Here is an 18,453-nt window from a genome sequence, read left to right as displayed (position 1 = left end):
TCCTCCCATCTCCTCCAACGTCCTCCCATCTCCTCCAACATCCTCCCATCTCCTCCAACATCCTCCCCATCTCCTCCAACGTCCTCCCATCTCCTCCAACGTCCTCCCCAATGCTGGTACATCTAAGAGAACATGAACAATGTCTAACAAATCCCATCATCCCAACGATGAGGAGAACATAAAGATGTAGGCGAGGAGTCACATTTCAGTTCCTTGGGGTTCACAAACTATTTCTCACATGTACTGTATATACTGGATACTAAACTTCTGAAAGCTGAGCTGCTCTTCATTTCATAATTCATGGATTTTCTTTTCTTCCACAGGCCAGTTCCCCTCCTGTGATTGTAAATACCGACACACTCGAAGCACCAGCATACGTAAGTATTGTGCGAAAAGTCTGTTCCTCGTTCTCCTCCTGCATCCCAATACTCACCTACCTACCATGCGACCCACCTATGGGGCTACAAGGCCATCCTTCCTCCTGCAGGGTGACAGAAGAGAGCTGAGTCTGTTCTCCTACTCCTGCAGGGTGACAGAAGAGAGCTAGGAGTCTGTCCTCCTGCAGGGTGACAGAAGAGAGCTATGAGTCTGTCCTCCTCCTCCTCCTGCAGGGTGACAGAAGAGAGCTAGGAGTCTGTCCTCCTCCTCCTCCTGCAGGGTGACAGAAGAGAGCTAGGAGTCTCTCCTCCTCGTGCAGGGGGACAGAAGAGGTCTATGAGTCTCTCCTCCTCCTCCTCCTGCAGGGTGACAGAAGAGGTCTATGAGTCTCCTCCTCGTGCAGGGTGACAGAAGAGGTCTATGAGTCTCCTCCTCGTGCAGGGTGACAGAAGAGAGCTAGGAGTCTGTCCTCCTCCTCCTGCAGGGTGACAGAAGAGAGCTAGGAGTCTGTCCTCCTCCTCCTGCAGGGTGACAGAAGAGAGCTAGGAGTCTGTCCTCCTCCTCCTGCAGGGTGACAGAAGAGGTCTATGAGTCTGTCCTCCTCCTCCTGCAGGGTGACAGAAGAGGTCTATGAGTCTCTCCTCCTCCTGCAGGGTGACAGAAGAGAGCTACGAGTCTCTCCTCCTGCAGGGTGACAGAAGAGAGCTAGGAGTCTGTCCTCCTCCTCCTGCAGGGTGACAGAAGAGAGCTGAGTCTGTCCTCCTCCTCCTCCTGCAGGGTGACAGAAGAGAGCTAGGAGTCTCTCCTTCTCCTCCTGCAGGGTGACAGAAGAGAGCTAGGAGTCTCTCCTCCTCCTGCAGGGTGACAGAAGAGAGCTAGGAGTCTGTCCTCCTCCTCCTCCTGCAGGGTGACAGAAGAGAGCTATGAGTCTGTCCTCCTCCTCCTCCTGCAGGGTGACAGAAGAGAGCTAGGAGTCTGTCCTCCTCCTCCTCCTGCAGGGTGACAGAAGAGAGCTATGAGTCTGTTCTCCTCCTCCTCCTGCAGGGTGACAGAAGAGAGCTATGAGTCTCTCCTCCTGCAGGGTGACAGACGAGAGCTAGGAGTCTGTCCTCCTCCTCCTGCAGGGTGACAGAAAAGAGCTAGGAGTCTGTCCTCCTCCTCCTGCAGGGTGACAGAAGAGAGCTAGGAGTCTGTCCTCCTCCTCCTGCAGGGTGACAGAAGAGTGCTATGAGTCTGTCCTCCTCCTGCAGGGTGACAGAAGAGAGCTAGGAGTCTGTCCTCCTCCTGCAGGGTGACAGAAGAGAGCTAGGAGTCTGTCCTCCTCCTCCTGCAGGGTGACAGACGAGAGCTAGGAGTCTGTCCTCCTCCTCCTGCAGGGTGACAGAAAAGAGCTAGGAGTCTGTCCTCCTCCTCCTGCAGGGTGACAGAAGAGAGCTAGGAGTCTGTCCTCCTCCTCCTGCAGGGTGACAGAAGAGTGCTATGAGTCTGTCCTCCTCCTGCAGGGTGACAGAAGAGAGCTAGGAGTCTGTCCTCCTCCTGCAGGGTGACAGAAGAGAGCTAGGAGTCTGTCCTCCTCCTCCTGCAGGGTGACAGAAGAGAGCTAGGAGTCTGTCCTCCTCCTGCAGGGTGACAGAAGAGAGCTAGGAGTCTGTCCTCCTCCTCCTCCTGCAGGGTGACAGAAGAGAGCTAGGAGTCTGTCCTCCTCCTGCAGGGTGACAGAAGAGGTCTATGAGTCTCTCCTCCTCCTCCTGCAGGGTGACAGAAGAGAGCTAGGAGTCTGTCCTCCTCCTCCTGCAGGGTGACAGAAGAGGTCTATGAGTCTCTCCTCCTCGTGCAGGGTGACAGAAGAGGTCTATGAGTCTCCTCCTCGTGCAGGGTGACAGAAGAGGTCTATGAGTCTCCTCCTCGTGCAGGGTGACAGAAGAGGTCTATGAGTCTCCTCCTCGTGCAGGGTGACAGAAGAGAGCTATGAGTCTCTCCTCCTCCTCGTGCAGGGTGACAGAAGAGGTCTATGAGTCTCCTCCTCGTGCAGGGTGACAGAAGAGGTCTATGAGTCTCCTCCTCGTGCAGGGTGACAGAAGAGGTCTATGAGTCTCCTCCTCGTGCAGGGTGACAGAAGAGGTCTATGAGTCTCTCCTCCTCGTGCAGGGTGACAGAAGAGGTCTATGAGTCTCTCCCCCTCCTGCAGGGTGACAGAAGAGGTCTATGAGTCTCTCCTCCTCGTGCAGGGTGACAGAAGAGGTCTATGAGTCTCTCCTCCTCGTGCAGGGTGACAGAAGAGGTCTATGAGTCTCCTCCTCGTGCAGGGTGACAGAAGAGGTCTATGAGTCTCCTCCTCGTGCAGGGTGACAGAAGAGGTCTATGAGTCTCCTCCTCGTGCAGGGTGACGCTCCTCTAGTAATGGTTTCCATGTTTTCTCTCTTCAGGTGAATGGTACAGAGGCAGAGATGGAATACGAGGAGATCACACTGGAGAGGGTGAGATTTGCCCCCCGTCTGTTGGCCCCCCGTCTGTCCCTCTTGGAGTCGCTCCTCGTTCTCTCGCACTCCTTCCTTACCTATTTGTATTCCTCTGTTACCAGGGCAACTCAGGATTGGGGTTCAGCATTGCGGGGGGCACAGATAACCCCCATGTAGGAGACGACCCCAGTATCTTCATCACAAAGATCATCCCGGGCGGAGCAGCGGCTCAGGATGGACGGCTCAGGTAGGTGGTTGTTACACCGCCAGGTGGGGGAGGGGATTATTGTACTGAACCTGGAGGTACCAAAGAAAGACACAACCTTCGCTAAGTGGAAGAGTGGGTTCTATAATACAGCTGGCAGGACCCCCACCCAGGACAGAGCCCCCCCGCCCAGGACAGGACCCCCGCCCAGGACAGGACCCCCGCCCAGGACAGAGCCCCACCCAGGACAGGACCCCCACCCAGGACAGGACCCCCACCCAGGACAGGACCCCCACCCAGGAGAGGACACCCACCCAGGAGAGGACCCCCACCCAGGAGAGGACCCCCACCCAGGACAGGACCCCACCCAGAACAGGACCCCACCCAGAACAGGACCCCACCCAGGACAGAGCCCCACCCACGACAGGACCCCCACCCAGAACAGGACCCCCACCCAGGACAGGACCCCCACCCAGGACAGGACCCCCACCCAGGACAGGACCTCCACCCAGGACAGGACCCCCACCCAGGACAGGACCCCCACCCAGGACAGGACCCCCACCCAGGACAGGACCCCCACCCAGGACAGGACCTCCACCCAGGACAGGACCCCCACCCAGGACAGGACCCCCACCCAGGACAGGACCCCCACCCAGGACAGGACCCCCACCCAGGACAGGACCTCCACCCAGGACAGAGCCCCACCCAGGACAGGACCCCCACCCAGGACAACGTCCAGTTACAGGGGCCCCTGAGGGTAATGCAGCAGAGGTGATGAAAATTCACCTTCATCTGAAAGTTGATTCATAAATGGGAATTGTCTCTGGTTGGTTGTGCATTGATGAAGCCACCGTTCAATCCGATGGACTCTTGTAACACCCCTCCCCCCCAATAACCCTAAAATATCTCACCCTAAGAACTGTCTTCTTGTGTCAGCCCGGCGCACGTCATAAATACCGCTACACGCCTTCTCAGTCATGGAGCCGTGTTGTGCGTTCCTACATGCACACCTCCCGACACGAGGGACACGGGCTGCACCAACGGTAAAGTGGCGATAGTTTTACAGCACTAAGAAAGGGTTAAATGCGCCCTAAAAGTGCCGCTGCCAAAATCGCTTTACAGGCGCTTCGCCAGCGGTGCCCATTGATTTCAGTGGGCAGGGGGGCGGTTTAGGATCTCGTCCATTGCCACCAAAAGATGCGGCTTGCAGGACTTTTTACCACTACTATTCCTTTATACTGGTGCAATGGTCACCACCGTTTACGATATTCCATTCCATCAACCCACGACAGCTTATCCGACAGTCCGACAAGCCAGCGGACACGATCCATAAGAATTCTCTCAGAAAGACGAGACAAACGCTCTGTGTTCTGAGTCAAATGAATGCACTTTAATGGTACACTCTCAGCTTTTTATGCAGTTACAGGGACAGTGAAACTCTCCACCCCCAAAACATCACACAATGGGGCTTCAATCACATTCTTTTAGATAATGACATTCAGAGGAGTTAATTATCCCCCAGACGTCCGGACTCCGCAAATAAGCGATTCACCTGTATTTTCGCATTTGCAACAAAAAGGATCACCATCTCAATCTAGAGAAATGCCTCTCTTCGATAGAGAACTGGATGACAAAGAGTTATCTTAAACTCAACGGAGCGAAAACAGAACTTCTCCTGTTTCACGCCAAGCGTTTGAAACAACCTGCAACAACCTGGACACCCCCGCCCATTCTGGGCAAAAACATCACCCCTAGCGCCAAAGTCAAAAGTCTCGGGGTCATCTTCGACACCTACATGACAATGGACGCACAAATAGGGTCAGTAGTCAGCGGAGCGCACCATCTGCTGCGCCTACTACGTAAACTCACTCCTTTCATTCCGAAAGAAGACATAGCTGTCATGGTGGGAGCAATTGTAAACTCCAGACTGGACTATGCAAATGCCCTTTACCTCGGACTCCCAAAGTACCAAATCGCTCGTCTGCAAGTAGTTCAAAATACGGCCGCTAGACTAGTGACTGGTAAAAAACCATGGGAATCAATCTCACCTTCATTGAGATCCCTTCACTGGTTGCCCGTTAAAGACAGAATCGTTTTCAAAGCACTCTGTCTAACGCATAGATGTATCCATGGGAACGCTCCCCATTATCTATGCAAAAACATAAAAGCTCACAACTCCAATCGCGTGCTGCGATCCACCAACCAAAATTTGCTCCAAATACCAAAAGCCAAATACAAGTCCAAAGGAGAAAGAAGATTCGCGGTCCAAGGGCCTAGACTATGGAACGCTTTACCAACCAGCATTTGGTTGGAGGAAAATCACTTAGCGTTCAGGAGAAAGATCAAAACTCATCTCTTTTGATATCAAAGGAGACAGGAACAACGAGCGCCCAGAGGCGATTTGGTTCGCATGTGCTGCGCTATATAAGTTTTTCATTCACCTGTATAATACACATTCCTATGTCAGACGTTTTGGCACCGGTCTGACATAATTAACATGACCTAATTACTACAGTTGACAAGTACATTCCACACACAAAACAGTATTAGCATACATAATGAAGGGTCTTAGGAACCAGGCTGAATTAACACCTAAAAGCTAGACATCTGACCTTTACAGACTTAATTAGCATCTCACAATGGAATGTCTAGGAGCAGACGCAATTAACACCTCAAAAGCATGTGTCCCCCCATTGAATGAAAACACTCCATTTGGAGTCAGACTTTAACAACTTGTAATATTCCAAGATATCCTGCAAAACATGAATTATCATTTATCAGTCACCCTATGCCCAAAAAGGGGCACAGGGTGACCCTAGACCCAGGAGTCATTAGTGACGCTGGCACAGGAGTATTCCCCATCCTTCAAACGTCTCTGGGTGTCACGGGCCATTCCGTGACATCTCTCCCCTTTCGGTGGGAGACTGACACAGGAGGGAACCTCAAACGGGTTGACTCCAAAGTTAGTCAGTAGTTCCAGTCCTCCAATGCTGGTATCCATACCGTACCCCAAATAAATTGTCCCAAACAGAGCATTACTCACCCCGCCAACCTCTGTCTCTCTCAGAGAACATGCCTGCCGCTGGGGAGAGGCCTGGACTGGCCCTTCCCCCTGGAGTCCTTTCAGCCGCTGGAGAGAAGACAGGGTGGCTGGGCTAAGTCCATCATGCTGTTGGGGATCTGGGCCAACTGGCCACCATTCCTGGGGTATACCAGTGGAGACTGGAGTCCCATCCACTGGTAGGTGAAAATCCCCCGATGCTTGCAAAGCAAAGCTGACATCCTCCTGTCTCAGTGCCGCACCATTTTCTGGGGTTGTGTCAGTGAAGATCGGAGTCCCATCCACTACCCCAGGAACTCCCTCTCCTGCTAGTTGGGAGCAGAGGCCTGGGGCACTCTGCTCTGTTGCCAGCTCTTCTGCTGGGTTGCTGTGAGTGGAGACCGCAGTCCCATCCCCCGATATCAGCTCAAGCTGCAGTTGTGTTCAGCGGTCAGTAGCATCCTGCCCCGCTGCCAGGGATTCAGCTGGGAGTAAAAGCTTTACCACCTCAGCTTGTTGCTGGAGAGAGGGGCCAACGGTCCCGGGTCCCTAGAACTCCACATCATCCGCTTCAGCTTTAGGGATGGCAATCTCCATATTTTCCACTGCCGATTCATCAGCCAGGATTTCACAGTTGTCATCTGAAATGTCCTCATAGTCCCAGGCAACGGGAGCCCCATCCTGCTGCTGAGCAGAGTCTAGCAGCTGTCTGTAGGCGTTCTCCAGCTCCCATTCCTGAACGGCCAGGAATTCCAAATCTTCCTGTAAACAGTGCCCTTCCGAGACATTCAATTTTTCCTCTCTGTGCTCCATTATGTCCTCCAAGCGCCACTCCCGGTCACCCCCGAAGTCAGGATCACTGGACATCCTCCAATACAACAATCCCAGGCCATCATAGTCATAGCCTTCCGTGGGGCTGTCATCCGCTGACCACGGGCACTCTTGGGCTACATACCACCGGAGGGCTCTGTAGCTCTCGTCCAACCGCATCTCTGCCCGGATCAGCCTGCTTAACTCGGCTGTCCACTCCTGCTTCGGTTGTTCCCCCAACAACGGCATTCGTACGTCATACTGCGGCCAGTACCTTACATGGATGGAGGGGAGGACCTTCCCTGGTGTTACTGCTCAAGAGCTAGCGCTTCCTTCCAGAGTTGGCAACGAATCACATCCGACCATCCAAGCAGGGCCTCCTCTGATACTGGTCCTCTGTGCTGTATCCGCATCTCTTGTAACCTCCTTCTGAATTCCTCTTCCATGGAGACTGGTATCTGTACCTCTCCTCTCTCTTCAGTTGGTGCTGCTGTGACTTCTGCTGCTGCAGCACCTCTTTGATGTAGCCAAGTGGCACCCACAGCCGATATACCCAGGTCTATGATCTCCGGTGGAGGATTAGGACCATACTGTGCCAGTCCTCGTTTAACAGCCTTTCAGCTCTATCCATTTCGACAAGTTGTGCGATAATGTCCCTTTTCTTACGGTTGCTGGCCGGTCTCCCCCGGCTCTCCAGTAAGTCCTTGTGGATAGAGAGCTTCAGCCGTTCATACAGCGTTTCCATTGTCCTGTGTCCTTGTAGCTGTTCCTCTGGCGAATGAAACATCCCACTGCTGCCACCACTGTAACGGTCACCACCGTTTACGATATTCCCATTCCATCAACCACGACAGCTCATCCGACACTCCACAATCTAGCAGACACGATCCATAAGAATTCCCTCAGAAAGACGAGACATACGCTCTGTGTTCTGAGTCAAATGAATGAACTTTAATGGTACACTCTCAGCTTTTTATGCAGTTAATTATCCCCCAGACGTTCCGTCTCCGCCAATACGCGATTCACCTGCATAATACACATTTCTATGTCAGACGTTTTGGCACCGGTCTGACATAATTAACATGACCTAATTACCACAGTTGACAAGTACATTCCACACACAAAACAGTATTAGCATACATAATGAAGGGCCTTAGGAACCAGGCTGAATTAACACCTAAAAGCTAGACATCTGACCTTTACAGACTTAATTAGCATCTCACAATGGAATGTCTAGGAGCAGACGCAATTAACACCTCAAAAGCATGTGTCCCCCCATTGAATGAAAACACTCCATTTGGAGTCAGACTTTAACAACTTGTAATATTCCATGATATCCTGCAAAACATGAATTATCATTTATTAGTCACCCTATGCCCAAAAAGGGGCACAGGGTGACCCTAGACCCAAGAGTCATTAGTGACGCTGGCACAGGAGTACCCCACATCCTTCAAAAGTCTCTGGGTGTCACGGGCCATTCCGTTACCACTGGCTTTTCAAATTTAGAAACTGGATGAAAAGCTTGGCTCAGGGAAACACTTTTTGAAAGATAAAAAAAAAAAACATTCTATACAGAACTCTGTAATCAGACCAAAATGAGGGACAAATGAGGAGGACATTCCAAATCCGGGACAGTCCCTCAAAATCAGGGACAGTTGGGAGCGATGCCTACATGACAGAAATCTGGAGACCACTTTCCTCATTTTTCCTTTCTTCTCACCTGGCACACCCTGGGCACACCCTGGGCGCACGCCTATGCCTGGGAGGTGACACCTTTGGCATTCATGGCCGCGGATCTCCTTCTCAGAGTCGGATTGGGTGAAGGTGGATTTGGTTTGGAATCTTTCTACTCATCACCTTGATTCAATCGTTGTCTTGGGAGGGTGAAGATAATCTCTTCATTCTCTCATTAGAAGTCAAGAAGAATGTTTTAGAGTTTTGTCCTCGTAGATTGTCAGGACCACCCAACGGGTCTACAAGTCATCAGTCCTCCTCCCTCCTCCTTCTAGCAGGGTTGTGGGGTCTGCGGGGAAAGGGGCCACCGGAGACCATTTGTAAGGCAGCGGTTGCCCCCAACTCATTTCTTCCGGGTGGGAGGTGAGTTTTGGGCCTGTAGATCCCAGAGAAACTTTCACTAATAATCATTCCGGACTTTAGAGGGCGGAGAGAAGGAGGTTCAGAAATCCGGAATTCTTTCCTCCCGGATCCTCCTCATGTCAGCGAGTCTATGGGAGGAGGAGCCATAGGGGCTGTCCTAGGGGCTCAGGAGGGCGGAGCTGACCCTTCAGGGGCTGACAAGAGGAGGCCCTAGAAAAGAAAAGCTATAGTTCCATTATCTTCCACCATAACTGCCCACCCTCCCCCATCATCCAATCATCTTCCACCATAACTGCCCACCCTCCCCATCATCTTCCACCATAACTGCCCACCCTCCCCCATCATCCAATCATCTTCCACCATAACTGCCCACCCTCCCCCAATCATCCAATCATCTTCCACCATAACTGCCCACCCTCCCCCAATCATCCAATCATCTTCCACCATAACTGCCCACCCTCCCCCATCATCCAATCATCTTCCACCATAACTGCCCACCCTCCCCCATCATCCAATCATCTTCCACCATAACTGCCCACCCTCTCCCATCATCCAATCATCTTCCACCATAACTGCCCACCCTCCCCCATCATCTTCCACCAGAGATGCCCAACTTCAAACATCATCTAGTAATTTTCCAATATATCTGCCCTTCCTCTCTCATCATCCAATCATCTTTCACCATAACTGCCCACCTTCTCCTTGATTTGGTTATCTTCAACTGCAACAGATCTCCCTCCTCCATCATCCATTCATCATAACTGCCCACCCTCCCCCATCCTCCAATCATCAGTCACCATAGCCACTCACTCTCCCATCATCAATCACCAGTCACCATAGCCACTCTCTCTCTCCATCATCCAATCACCAGTCACCATAGCCACTCTCTCTCCCCCATCATCCAATCATCAGTCACCATAGCCACTCTCTCTCTCCATCATCCAATCATCAGTCACCATAGCCACTCTCTCTCCCCATCATCCAATCATCAGTCACCATAGCCACTCTCTCTCCCCCATCATCCAATCATCAGTCACCATAGCCACTCTCTCTCTCCCATCATCCAATCACCAGTCACCATAGCCACTCTCTCTCCCCATCATCCAATCACCAGTCACCATAGCCACTCTCTCTCCCCATCATCCAATCATCAGTCACCATAGCCACTCTCTCCCCATCATCCAATCATCAGTCACCATAGCCACTCTCTCCCCATCATCCAATCATCAGTCACCATAGCCACTCTCTCCCCATCATCCAATCATCAGTCACCATAGCCACTCTCTCCCCATCATCCAATCATCAGTCACCATAGCCACTCTCTCCCCAATCACCAGTCACCATAGCCACTCTCTCTCTCCCATCATCCAATCATCAGTCACCATAGCCACTCTCTCTCCCCCATCATCCAATCACCAGTCACCATAGCCACTCTCTCTCCCCCATCATCCAATCACCAGTCACCATAGCCACTCTCTCTCCCCCATCATCCAATCACCAGTCACCATAGCCACTCTCTCTCCCCATCATCCAATCACCAGTCACCATAGCCACTCTCTCTCCCCATCATCCAATCACCAGTCACCATAGCCACTCTCTCTCCCCATCATCCAATCATCAGTCACCATAGCCACTCTCTCCCCATCATCCAATCATCAGTCACCATAGCCACTCTCTCCCCATCATCCAATCATCAGTCACCATAGCCACTCTCTCCCCATCATCCAATCATCAGTCACCATAGCCACTCTCTCTCTCCCCATCATCCAATCATCAGTCACCATAGCCACTCTCTCTCTCCATCATCCAATCATCAGTCACCATAGCCACTCTCTCTCCCCCATCATCCAATCATCAGTCACCATAGCCACTCTCTCTCTCCATCATCCAATCATCAGTCACCATAGCCACTCTCTCTCCCCCATCATCCAATCATCAGTCACCATAGCCACTCTCTCTCCCCCATCATCCAATCACCAGTCACCATAGCCACTCTCTCTCCCCCATCATCCAATCATCAGTCACCATAGCCACTCTCTCTCCCCCATCATCCAATCATCAGTCACCATAGCCACTCTCTCTCCCACATCATCCAGTCACTATAGCCACTCTCTCTCCCCCATCATCCAATCATCAGTCACCATAGCCACTCTCTCTCCCCCATCATCCAATCATCAGTCACCATAGCCACTCTCTCTCCCCATCATCCAATCATCAGTCACCATAGCCACTCTCTCTCCCCCATCATCCAATCATCAGTCACCATAGCCACTCTCTCTCCCCATCATCCAATCATCAGTCACCATAGCCACTCTCTCTCCCCCATCATCCAATCATCAGTCACCATAGCCACTCTCTCTCCCCCATCATCCAATCATCAGTCACCATAGCCACTCTCTCTCCCCATCATCCAATCACCAGTCACCATAGCCACTCTCTCTCCCCCATCATCCAATCATCAGTCACCATAGCCACTCTCTCTCCCCATCATCCAATCATCAGTCACCATAGCCACTCTCTCTCCATCATCCAATCATCAGTCACCATAGCCACTCTCTCTCCCCATCATCCAATCATCAGTCACCATAGCCACTCTCTCTCCCCCATCATCCAATCATCAGTCACCATAGCCACTCTCTCTCCCCATCATCCAATCATCAGTCACCATAGCCACTCTCTCTCCCCCATCATCCAGTCACCAGTCACCATAGCCACTCTCTCTCCCCATCATCCAATCATCAGTCACCATAGCCACTCTCTCTCCCCCATCATCCAATCATCAGTCACCATAGCCACTCTCTCTCCCCATCATCCAATCATCAGTCACCATAGCCACTCTCTCTCCCCCATCATCCAGTCACCAGTCACCATAGCCACTCTCTCTCCCCCATCATCCAGTCACCATAGCCACTCTCTCTCCCCCATCATCCAATCATCAGTCACCATAGCCACTCTCTCTCCCCCATCATCCAATCATCAGTCACCATAGCCACTCTCTCTCCCCCATCATCCAATCATCAGTCACCATAGCCACTCTCTCTCCCCATCATCCAATCATCAGTCACCATAGCCACTCTCTCTCCCCCATCATCCAATCACCAGTCACCATAGCCACTCTCTCTCCCCCATCATCCAATCATCAGTCACCATAGCCACTCTCTCTCCCCATCATCCAATCATCAGTCACCATAGCCACTCTCTCTCCCCCATCATCCAATCATCAGTCACCATAGCCACTCTCTCTCCCCCATCATCCAATCACCAGTCACCATAGCCACTCTCTCTCCCCCATCATCCAATCACCTGATGTCTCTTTGTGTTCCCCTCTCAGGGTGAATGACAGCATCCTGTTTGTGAATGAGGTGGATGTGCGGGAAGTGACGCACAGCACTGCTGTGGAGGCTCTGAAGGACGCCGGCTCCATCGTCCGTCTCTATGTCATGCGCAGGAAACCCGCGTCCGAGAAGATCCTGGAGATCAAACTCATCAAAGGGCCAAAAGGTGAGTCACTGGAGAGTGATGGGGGTGTAATGTGGCCCCCACCTATTTTATCTCTGATCCTGGGGGCCCTTCTGCCAACCCCCACTGGAAATGGGGGGGTATCATGCCCCCCCACCACGTTCTAATGTCTGCTCCTGGGGGCCCTCCTGCCAACCCCCACTGGAAATGGGGGGGTATCATGCCCCCCACCACGTTCTAATGTCTGCTCCTGGGGGCCCTCCTGCCAAACCCCCACTGGAAAGTGATGGGGGTATAATGTGGCCCCCACCTATTTTATCTCTGATCCTGGGGGCCCTCCTGCCAACCCCCACTGGAAATGGGGGGGGGGGGTATCACGCCCCCCACCACATTGTAATCTCTGCTCCTGTAGACCCCCGCCACCATCTATCACTGTAAATGGATTGGGATATAATGGGACCCACCAATGTCATTTCTGAGGCTCTGCCATTGGAAAGTGATGAGGTTTACTGAGGAGGAGGGGAATATTCCAAGAGAGAGGAACTCTAAAGGGAAACACACAGCAGTGTAATAGTCATAAAATAAGAAAATATTTATTAAAGTGACACTAAAGGTTCATTTTTTTTAAAACAACAAACATGTCCTACTTCCCTCCACTGTGCAGCACAGAGTGGCCCCGATCCCCCTCTTCTGGGGTCCCACGGCAGCTCTCACAGCTCCTCCCTGCATTAGATAACCCCCCTCTGGGAAGCTTTCTCCAATGGGGGTTACCTTGCTGGCGTCCATAGCCACCGAGTGTATGACTCGGCCCCGCCCCCCGGAGCCCGCGTCATTGGATTTCATTGACAGCAGCAGGAGCCAATGGCTGCGCTGCTATCAATCTATCCAATGAAGAGCCGAGAAGCCGTGGAGAGAGCGACCCAGGATCGCGCCCACGAACATTCCGGGGTTAAGGGAAGTAAAACGGCGGATCACCATGAGGGCCGATACTCCTTCCTCACCGGCAGATCTGTTCACCGCCGGGTCAGCGGATCACCATGAGGGCCGATACTCCTTCACTGACAGATCTGCTCACCGCCGGGTCAGCGGATCACCATGAGGGCCGATACTCCTTCCTCACCGGCAGATCTGCTCACCTCCGGGTCAGCGGATCACCATGAGGGCCGATACTCCTTCCTCACCGGCAGATCTGCTCACCTCCGGGTCATCGGATCACCATGAGGGCCGATACTCCTTCCTCACCGGCAGATCTGCTTACCGCCGGGTCAGTGGATCACCATGAGGGCCGATACTCCTTCCTCACCGGCAGATCTGATCACCGCCGGGTCAGCGGATCACCATGAGGGCCGATACTCCTTCCTCACTGGCAGATCTGCTCACCGCCGAGTCAGTGGATCACCATGAGGGCCGATACTCCTTCCTCACCGGCAGATCTGATCACCGCCGGGTCAGCGGATCACCATGAGGGCCGATACTCCTTCCTCACCGGCAGATCTGCTCACCGCCGGGTCAGCGGATCACCATGAGGGCCGATACTCCTTCCTCACCGGCAGATCTGTTCACCGCCGGGTCAGCGGATCACCATGAGGGCCGATACTCCTTCCTCACCGACAGATCTGCTCACCGCCGGGTCAGCGGATCACCATGAGGGCCGATACTCCTTCCTCACCGGCAGATCTGTTCACCGCCGGGTCAGCGGATCACCATGAGGGCCGATACTCCTTCCTCACCTGCAGATCTGTTCACCACCGGGTCAGCGGATCACCATGAGGGCCGATACTCCTTCCTCACCGCCGGGTCAGCGGATCACCATGAGGGCCGATACTCCTTCCTCACTGACAGATCTGCTCACCGCCGGGTCAGCGGATCACCATGAGGGCCGATACTCCTTCCTCACCGGCGGGTCAGCGGATCACCATGAGGGCCGATACTCCTTCCTCACCGGCAGATCTGTTCACCGCCGGGTCAGCGGATCGCCATGAGGGCCGATACTCCTTCCTCACCGACAGATCAGCGGATCACCATGAGGGCCGATACTCCTTCCTCACCGACAGATCAGCGGATCACCATGAGGGCCGATACTCCTTCCTCACCGGCAGATCTGCTCACCGCCGGGTCAGCGGATCACCATGAGGGCCGATACTCCTTCCTCACCGGCAGATCTGCTCACCGCCGGGTCAGCGGATCGCCATGAGGGCCGATACTCCTTCCTCACCGACAGATCAGCGGATCACCATGAGGGCCGATACTCCTTCCTCACCGACAGATCAGCGGATCACCATGAGGGCCGATACTCCTTCACTGACAGATCTGCTCACCGCCGGGTCAGCGGATCACCATGAGGGCCGATACTCATTCCTCACGGACAGATCTGCTCACCACCGGGTCAGCGGATCACCATGAGGGCCGATACTCCTTCCTCACCGGCAGATCAGCGGATCACCATGAGGGCCGATACTCCTTCCTCACCGGCAGATCTGCTCACCGCCGGGTCAGCGGATCACCATGAGGACCGATACTCCTTCCTCACCGGCAGATCTGTTCACCGCCGGGTCAGCGGATCACCATGAGGACCGATACTCCTTCCTCACCGGCAGATCTGTTCACCGCCGGGTCAGCGGATCACCATGAGGGCCGATACTCCTTCCTCACCGGCAGATCAGCGGATCACCATGAGGGCTGATACTCCTTCCTCACCGGCAGATCTGTTCACCGCCGGGTCAGCGGATCACCATGAGGGCCGATACTCCTTCCTCACCGGCAGATCTGTTCACCGCCGGGTCAGCGGATCACCATGAAGGCCGATACTCCTTCCTCACCGCCGGGTCAGCGGATCACCATGAGGGCTGATACTCCTTCCTCACCGGCAGATCTGTTCACCGCCGGGTCAGCGGATCCCCATGAGGGCCGATACTCCTTCCTTACCGCCGGGTCAGCGGATCACCATGAGGGCCGATACTCCTTCCTCACCGGCAGATCTGTTCACCGCCAGGTCAGCGGATCACCATGAGGACCGATACTCCTTCCTCACTGACAGATCTGATCACCGCCGGGTCAGCGGATCACCATGAGGGCCGATACTCCTTCCTCACTGACAGATCTGCTCACCGCCGGGTCAGCGGATCACCATGAGGGCCGATACTCCTTCCTCACTGGCAGATCTGCTCGCCGCCGGGTCAGCGGATCACCATGAGGGCCGATACTCCTTCCTCACTGGCAGATCTGTTCACCGCCGGGTCAGCGGATCCCCATGAGGGCCGATACTCCTTCCTTACCGCCGGGTCAACGGATCACCATGAGGACCGATTCTCCTTCCTCACTGACAGATCTGCTCACCGCCGGGTCAGCGGATCACCATGAGGGCCGATACTCCTTCCTCACTGGCAGATCTGCTCACCGCCGGGTCAGCGGATCACCATGAGGGCCGATACTCCTTCCTCACCGGCAGATCTGCTCACCACCGGGTCAGCGGATCACCATGAGGACCGATACTCCTTCCTCACGGACAGATCTGCTCACCGCCGGGTCAGCGGATCACCATGAGGGCCGATACTCCTTCCTCACCGGCAGATCTGTTCACCGCCGGGTCAGCGGATCACCATGAGGGCCGATACTCCTTCCTCACCGCCGGGTCAGCGGATCACCATGAGGGCCGATACTCCTTCACTGACAGATCTGCTCACCGCCGGGTCAGCGGATCACCATGAGGGCCGATACTCATTCCTCACGGACAGATCTGCTCACCGCCGGGTCAGCGGATCACCATGAGGGCCGATACTCCTTCCTCACCGGCAGATCTGTTCACCGCCGGGTCAGCGGATCACCATGAGGGCCGATACTCCTTACTCACTGACAGATCTGCTCACCGCCGGGTCAGCGGATCACCATGAGGGCCGATACTCCTTCCTCACCGGCAGATCTGCTCACCGCCGGGTCAGTGGATCACCATGAGGGCCGATACTCCTTCCTCACCGGCAGATCTGTTCACCGCCAGGTCAGCGGATCACCATGAGGGCCGATACTCCTTCCTCACCGGCAGATCTGCTTACCGCCGGGTCAGCGGATCACCATGAGGGCCGATACTCCTTCCTCACTGACAGATCTGCTCACCGCCGGGTCATCGGATCACCATGAGGGCCGATACTCCTTCCTCACCGGCAGATCTGCTTACCGCCGGGTCAGCGGATCACCATGAGGGCCGATACTCCTTCCTCACGGACAGATCTGCTCACCGCCAGGTCAGTGGATCACCATGAGGGCCGATACTCCTTCCTCACCGGCAGATCTGCTCACCGCCGGGTCAGCGGATCACCATGAGGGCCGATACTCCTTCCTCACCGACAGATCTGCTCACTGCCGGGTCAGCGGATCACCATGAGGGCCGATACTCCTTCCTCACCGGCAGATCTGCTTACCGCCGGGTCAGCGGATCACCATGAGGGCCGATACTCCTTCCTCACCGACAGATCTGCTCACCGCCGGGTCAGCGGATCACCATGAGGGCCGATACTCCTTCCTCACGGACAGATCTGCTCACCGCCAGGTCAGTGGATCACCATGAGGGCCGATACTCCTTCCTCACCGGCAGATCTGTTCACCACCGGGTCAGCGGATCACCATGAGGGCCGATACTCCTTCCTCACCGACAGATCTGCTCACCGCCGGGTCAGTGGATCACCATGAGGGCCGATACTCCTTCACTGACAGATCTGCTCACCGCCGGGTCAGCGGATCACCATGAGGGCCGATACTCCTTCCTCACCGGCAGATCTGTTCACCGCCGGGTCAGCGGATCACCATGAGGGCCGATACTCCTTACTCACTGACAGATCTGCTCACCGCCGGGTCAGCGGATCACCATGAGGGCCGATACTCCTTCCTCACCGGCAGATCTGCTCACCGCCGGGTCAGTGGATCACCATGAGGGCCGATACTCCTTCCTCACCGGCAGATCTGTTCACCGCCAGGTCAGCGGATCACCATGAGGGCCGATCCTCCTTCCTCACTGACAGATCTGCTCACCGCCGGGTCAGCGGATCACCATGAGGGCCGATACTCCTTCCTCACTGACAGATCTGCTCACCGCCGGGTCATCGGATCACCATGAGGGCCGATACTCCTTCCTCACCGGCAGATCTGCTCACCGCCGGGTCAGCGGATCACCATGAGGGCCGATACTCCTTCCTCACTGACAGATCTGCTCACCGCTGGGTCAGCGGATCACCATGAGGGCCGATACTCCTTCCTCACCGGCAGATCTGCTCACCGCCGGGTCAGCGGATCACCATGAGGGCCGATACTCCTTCACTGACAGATCTGCTCACCGCCGGGTCAGCGGATCACCATGAGGGCCGATACTCCTTCCTCACCGGCAGATCTGCTCACCGTCGGGTCAGCGGATCACCATGAGGGCCGATACTCCTTCCTCACCGGCAGATCTGCTCACTGCCGGGTCAGCGGATCACCATGAGGGCCGATACTCCTTCCTCACCGACAGATCTGCTCACTGCCGGGTCAGCGGATCACCATGAGGGCCGATACTCCTTCCTCACCGGCAGATCTGCTCACCGCCGGGTCAGCGGATCACCATGAGGGCCGATACTCCTTCCTCACCGCCGGGTCAGCGGATCACCATGAGGGCCGATACTCCTTCACTGACAGATCTGCTCACCGCCGGGTCAGCGGATCACCATGAGGGCCGATACTCCTTCATGCTACATGCCTGAGCTATACTGCCTCTCTCATGCCACATGCCTGAGCTATACTGCCTCTCTCATGCCACATGCCTGAGCTATACTGCCTCTCTCATGCTACTAATACTGAGCTATACTGCCTCTCTCATGCCACATGCCTGAGCTATACTGCCTCTCTCATGCTACTAATACTGAGCTATACTGCCTCTCTCATGCCACATGCCTGAGCTATACTGCCTCTCTCATGCTACTAATACTGAGCTATACTGCCTCTCTCATGCCACATGCCTGAGCTATACTGCCTCTCTCATG

General features: G+C 54.5%; 1 protein-coding gene across 2 annotated transcripts in view; it reads left to right on the top strand.

Annotated features, from left to right (window-relative positions):
• The first annotated feature begins 273 nt into the window (after positions 1–273).
• DLG4 (discs large MAGUK scaffold protein 4) overlaps positions 274–18,453 on the top strand; it is a 97,517-nt gene continuing 79,337 nt past the window's right edge. For both annotated transcript variants that reach the window (XM_040334213.1, XM_040334212.1), the window contains exons 1-4: positions 274–377; positions 2,805–2,855; positions 2,960–3,084; positions 12,321–12,490. In XM_040334213.1, the coding sequence (XP_040190147.1) occupies positions 2,826–2,855; positions 2,960–3,084; positions 12,321–12,490 (325 nt within the window). In that variant the 5' untranslated portion in view covers positions 274–377; positions 2,805–2,825. The remainder of the gene's footprint in view (positions 378–2,804; positions 2,856–2,959; positions 3,085–12,320; positions 12,491–18,453) is intronic.

This window comes from Rana temporaria (genome assembly GCF_905171775.1).
Source record: "Rana temporaria chromosome 3 unlocalized genomic scaffold, aRanTem1.1 chr3a, whole genome shotgun sequence".
Taxonomy (NCBI): domain Eukaryota; kingdom Metazoa; phylum Chordata; class Amphibia; order Anura; family Ranidae; genus Rana; species Rana temporaria.
Note: the sequence above shows the minus strand (reverse complement) of the source record. Positions and strands in the feature narration are given on the sequence as shown.